Source organism: Stenella coeruleoalba, assembly GCF_951394435.1.
Source record: "Stenella coeruleoalba genome assembly, chromosome: 6".
NCBI classification, from domain to species: Eukaryota; Metazoa; Chordata; class Mammalia; order Artiodactyla; family Delphinidae; genus Stenella; species Stenella coeruleoalba.
In genome coordinates this window covers 80,223,558-80,230,015 of record NC_137151.1, presented here as the reverse complement: position 1 = coordinate 80,230,015, position 6,458 = coordinate 80,223,558, and the positions used below count along the sequence as shown (strand labels likewise).

Below are 6,458 nucleotides of genomic sequence, written 5' to 3'. Positions count from 1 at the left end.
TAAACTAGACAACCTGGAAGAAATGGACAATTTCTTAGAAAAGCACAACCTTCTGAGACTGAACCAGGAAGAAATAGAAAATACAAACAGATCAATCACAAGCACTGAAATTCAAGCTGTGACTAACAATCTTCCAACAAACAAAAGCCCAGGACCAGATGGCTTCACAGGCAAATTCTATCAAACATTTAGAGAAGTGCTGACACCTATTCTTCTCAAACTCTTCCAAAGAGTTAGCAGAGGCAGGAACACTCCCAAACTCATTCTGTGAGGCCACGATCACCCTGATACCAAAACCAGACAAAGATGCCAGAGAAAAAGAAAACTACAGGCCAATATCACTGATGAACATAGATGCAAAAATCCTCAACAAAATACTAGCAAACAGAATCCAACAGCACATTAAAAGGATCATACATTATAATCAAGTGGGGTTTATCCCAGGAATGCAAGGATTCTTCAATATATGCAAATCAATCAGTGTGATAAACCATACTAACAAATTGCAGGACAAAAACCATATGATCATCTCAAGATGCAGAAAAAGATTTTGACAAAATTCAATACCATTTATGATAAAAAGTCTCCAGAAAGTAGGCAAAGAGGGAACTTACCTCAAGATAATAAAGGCCATATATAACAAACCCACAGCCAATATCGTTCTCAATGGTGAAAAAGTGAAACCATTTCCACTAAGATTAGGAACAAGACAAGGTTGCCTACTCTCACCAGTGTTATTCAACATAGTTTTGGAAATTTCAGCCACAGCCATCAGAGAAGAAAAAGAAATAAAAGGAATCCAAACCGGAAAAGATTAAGAAAAAAAGTCACTGTTTGCAGATGACATGATACTATACATAGAAAATCCTAAAGATGCTACTAGAAAACTAGTAGACCTAATCAGTGAATTGGGTAAAGTAACAGGACACAAAGTTAAGTCACAGAAATCTCTGGCATTCCTATACACTAATGATGAAACATCTGAAAGAGAAATTAAAGAAACACTCCCATTTACCATTGCAACAGAAAGAATAAAATACCTAGGAATAAACCTACCTAGGGAGACAGAAGACCTGTATGCAGAAAACTATAAGACACTGATGAAAGAAATTAAAGATGATACAAACAGATGGAGAGATATACCATGTTCTTGGATTGGAAGAATCAACATTGTGAGAATGACTCTACTACCCAAAGCAATCTACAGATTCAATGCAATCCCTATCAAACTACCAATCGCATTTTCACAGAACTAGAACAAAAAAATTCACAATTTATATGGAAACACAAAAGACCCCGAATAGCCAAAGCAAACTTGAGAAAGAAAACTGGAACTGGAAGAATCAGGCTGCCTGACTTCAGAGTATACTATAGCGCTACAGTAATCAAGGCAGTATGCTACTGGCACAAAAACAGAAATATAGATCAATGGAATAGGATAGAAAGCCCAGAGATAAGCCCATACACGTATGGTCATCTTATCTTTGATAAAGGAGGAAGAATATACAGTGGAGAAAAACAGCCTCTTCAATAAGTGGTGCTGGGAAAACTGGACAGCTACATGTAAAAGAATGAAATTAGAACACTCCCTAACACCATACACAAACTCAAAATGGATTAAAAACCTAAATGTAAGGCCAGACACTATAAAGCTTTAGAGGAAAACATAGGGAGAACACTCCATGACATAAATCACAGAAAGATCCTTTTTGACCCACCTCCTAGAGAAATGGAAATAAAACAAAAATAAATGGGACCTAATGAAACTTCAAAGCTTTTGCACAGCAAAGGAAACCATAAACAAGATGAAAAGACAGCCCTCAGACTGGGAGAAAATATTTGCAAACGAAGCAACTGACAAAGGATTAATCTCCAAAATATACAAGCAGCTCCTGTAGCTCAATATCAAAAAAACAAACAAGCCAATCCAAAAATGGGCAGAAGACCTAAATAGACATTTCTCCAAAGAAGATATACTGATTGCCAAAAACACATGAAAGGATGCTCAACATCACTAATCATTAAAGAAATGCAAATCGAAACTACAATGAGTTGTCACCTCACACTGGTCAGAATGGCCATCATCAAATCATCTACAAACAATAAATGCTGGAGGGGCTTCCCTGGTGGCGCAGTGGTTGAGAGTCCACCTACCGATAAAGGGAGTACGGGTTTGTGCCCCGGTCCGGGAAGATCCCACATGCCGTGGAGCGGCTTTGCCCGTGAGCCATGGCTGCTGAGCCTGCGCGTCTGGAGCCTGTGCTCTGCAATGGGAGAGGCCACAACAGTGAGAGGCCCGCGTACCGCAAAAAGTAAAATAATAAATGCTGGAGAGGGTGTGAAGAAAAGGGAGCTCTCTTGCACTGTGGGTGGGAATGTAAATTGATACAGCCACTATGGAAAACAGTTTGGAGGTTCCTCAAGAAACTAAGAATAGAACTACCATACAACCCAGCAATCCCACTACTGGGCATATACCCTGAGAAAACCATAATTCAAAAAGATTCATGTACCACAATGTTCTTTGCAGCACTATTTACAGTAGCCTGGACATGGAAGCAACCTACGTGTCCACTGACAGTTGAATGGATAAAGAAGATGTGGCACATACATACAATGGAATGTTATTCACCATAAAAAGAAATGAAATTAAATTATTTGTAGTGAGTTGGATGGACCTAGAGTCTGTCATACAGAGTGAAGTAAGTCAGAAAGAGTAAAACAAATACCGTATGGTAACACATATATATGGAATGTAAAAAAACAAAATGGTTCTAAAGAACCTAAGGGCAGGACATGAATAAAGATATAGACTTAGAAAATGGACTTGAGGACATGGGGAGGAGGAAGGGTAAACTGGGATGAAAGGAGAGAGTGGCCTGGACCTATATACACTACCGAATGTAAAATAGCTAGTGGGAAGCAGCCACATAGCACAGTGAAATCAGCTTGGTGCTTTGTGACCACCCAGAGGGGTGGGATAGGGAGGGTGGGAGGGAGACGCAAGAGGGTGGGGGTATGGGGATGTATGTATATCTGTAGCTGATCCACTATGTTATACAGCAGAAACTAACACACCATTGTAAAGCAGTTATACTCCAATAAAGATGGTAAATAAAATTAAAAAATTGTGTTTCAACTCGGTACTTTAAGATATAATTCTGATATAGTTTCCATAGATATATAAAGTGATTTGAATGAATCATAACTTTAAATGTTGTCAAATATATATAGGCTTTTTTTTTTTTTTGGCTTTGATTTTTTTTTATTGGGGTATAGTTGTTTTACAATGTTGTGTTAGTTTCTACAGTACAGAGAAGTGAAGTAGAGCATACAGCCGTTTACATTTGTTATCTATTTTATACATATTAGTGTATATATGTCAATTCCAATCTCCCAATTCATCCCATTCCCCTTTTGCCCCCTTGGTGTCCATATATTTGTTCTCTGTATCTGTGTTTCTATTTGTGCCTTGCAAACAGGTTCATCTCTTCCTTTTTTCCAGATTCCACATATATGCATTAATATATTGATATTTGTTTTTCTCTTTCTGACTTACTTCACTCTGTAAGACAGTACCTAGGTCCATCCACGTCTCTACAAATGACTCAATTTCATTGCTTTATATGGCTGAGTAATATTCCATTGTATATATGTACCACATCTTCTTTATTCATTTATCTGTCGATGGACAATTAGGTTACTTCCATGACCTGGCTATTGTAAATAGTGCTGCAATAAACATTGGGTGCATGTGTCTTTTTGAATTATGGTTTTCTCTGGGTATATGCCCAGTAGTGGGATTGCTGGGTCATATGGTACTTCTATTTTTAGATTTTTAAGGAAACTTCATACTGTTCTCCATAGTGGCTGTATCAATTTACATTCCCACCAAAAGTTCAAGAGGGTTCTCTTTTCTCCACACCCTCTCCAGCATTTATTGTTTGTAGATTTTTTTGATGATGCCCATTCTAACTGGTGTGAGGTGATACCTCATTGTGGTTTTGATTTGCATTTCTCTTACAATTAGTGATGTTGAGCATCTTTTCATATGTTTTTTGGCCATCTGTATGTCTTCTTTGAAGAAATGGCTATTTAGATCGTCTGCCCATTTTTTGATTGTGTTGCTTGTTGTTTTGATATTGAACTTCATGTGCTCTTTGTATATTTTAGAGATTAATCCTTTGTCAGTTGCTTCCTTTGCAAATATTTTCTCCCATTCTGAAGGTTTTCTTTCCTTCTTGTGTATGGTTTCCTTTACTGTGCAAAAGCTTTTATGTTTCATTAGGTCCCATTTGTTTATTTTTGTTTTTATTCCCATTACTGTAGGAGGTGGATCAAGAAAAGATCTTGCTGTGATTTACATCAAAGAGTGTTCTTCCTATGTTTCCTCTAAGAGTTTTATAGTGTCCAGTCTTATATATAGGCTTTTGAAATAACTTGGTCCACAAATTTCCTGAAAAATATTTTTAAGTTACTGACAAAACATCAACCAAATACTGGATTAGTTCTTTCAGGATTACTAAAAATAATAGTGCTGGGAAACTAATTTTATTTTGATCATGCTCTTCACTCTCTGACATTTCATATAGTTATTGTCTTTTCCAGTAGAAATATAGTTTGTTAATGACTCCTAGTAAACATACAAATCATCCATGTTGGGAGTTTATGGGTATAATTTAATCATCCCTGATGATTCTAAGCAGTTTTTACATAAAATAGCTACAAGGTCATTCAAACCCTTAAATGGTCCTTTGGAATCACCTTATTAATCACACTTCTTAGCTAGTGGGCCAGGTATGACAACATGGAAACAGAAAACTCAGCAATAGAATAATGCAATAAATTCACATTTGTGATTTACCGAACCTGTCACCATATACGTAGCTGAATTTCCTGGAAATACTCTCAGACCCGCAAAATTAGTAGACACATCTACATAACAGGATATTAGATCCCAGGTAGATCCACATAAATAAATAAACTTTGTACTAAATAAATTGTATGCAAAACTTTACAAAAAGAAATTAGAAAGATACTTCTCAGGAATTTCCTAAAAAAAATTCCCAGTACAATTTTATTTTACTGAATTTTCTGTCATTTACCTTAATTGAAAATTGACTCTCAATTGGAAAGAAAGGGATGTATTTTTTGTCTCTTCTCAATCATAAATATTTTTTAGCAATGTATAACTCTTTTTAATAATCTTAAGCAGTTCCTATTTTATCTACTCCCACTCATCTCTCCACATTCATTAAGGACCTTGTACCTGGCTTGCTATCTTCATCCCTATTAAACATGATTCAGCATCTTGCATGTTTTCAGAGACCCTGTGGTCAATATATTCAGCGCCTTATTTCATAATGCTCTGACATAGAGTCCAGCGTTGTGCTCTGCTCCCGCTCAGCCACCCGCCCCGGACACGGCGCCACCATGCCCAAGTGCCCCAAGTGCAACAAGGAGGTGTACTTTGCTGAGTGGGTGACCTCCGTCGGGAAGGACTGGCATCACCCTTGCCTGAAATATGAGAAACGTGGAAAGACGCTGACCTCAAGGGGTCATGCCGAGCATGAAGGCAAGCCCTATTGCACCCATCCCTGCTACGCGGCCATGTTCAGCCCCAAAGGCTTCAGGCACGGTGGGGCAGAGAGCCACACTTTCAAGTAAACCCAGGTTTTGGAGACCCCATCCCTGGCTGCTTGCTGGGCCGCTGCCCCTCTAGGGCGATGGCAGGCCCTCCCCACAGGCATCTGGGGCTCCCCTGTAGACCCTCGAGCCCTCAAGAAACCCGGCCACTTGGAAGACCTACAAAAAAAAAATTATCTCCCAGATCCCCTACCTCCTAATACCCTAAGGGGTAGGTTCTCAACATACAAATTTTGGGAGGACGCAAACATATAGTCCAGAACACTTAGATTAGAATTTCCTGTGGTAAACATACCTAGAACCTATGGAGTATGAAGCATGACTTCCAGGAGAATTTCACCTAAGCTATGTCTCTGATGTATAAAATGAAAATAGTTCATAACTTAAGTGCTCCCAGCTTTGTGAGATAATGACCTACTGAGTTAACAGAGTCCTGATCTTTTAATACAGACTATTAAGCACGTATGTGTCCAGTAGTGTCCAATGCAGGAACCAGAGGCCTAGGAAACATGTGGAATGTCCCAGGCCTCTTCCTGCTTTACCCATACCTTTTGATCAATTGTATCTTTGAAATTATTAGGAAGGCTTGGTACTGGGTAAGATCTCTAATTTATTAGCTCATACTGGTGTAATAATGATATTGTCTACTGGACCAACAAACCACTGACTATGGCACATTTAGCAAGAAAAAAGAAGGGAAATTATAAAGGACAAATGTCACCAATGAAATTTGGAGAAAATATTTTTGGACCCATGAGGAAACTTGCTAAGTGGAATGATAGGGAGAAATGACCAGAAGGAAAAAACAATGG

General features: G+C 38.4%; 1 protein-coding gene across 1 annotated transcript; it reads left to right on the top strand.

Moving 5' to 3' along the window:
* Positions 1 to 5,356: 5,356 nt before the first annotated feature.
* Positions 5,357 to 5,982, top strand: LOC307188170 (cysteine-rich protein 1-like). The gene has a single exon (XM_079924932.1). It carries the CDS (start codon positions 5,434 to 5,436, stop codon positions 5,665 to 5,667), a length of 234 nt encoding a protein of 77 aa, XP_079781058.1. The 5' UTR covers positions 5,357 to 5,433; the 3' UTR covers positions 5,668 to 5,982.
* Positions 5,983 to 6,458: the final 476 nt, after the last annotated feature.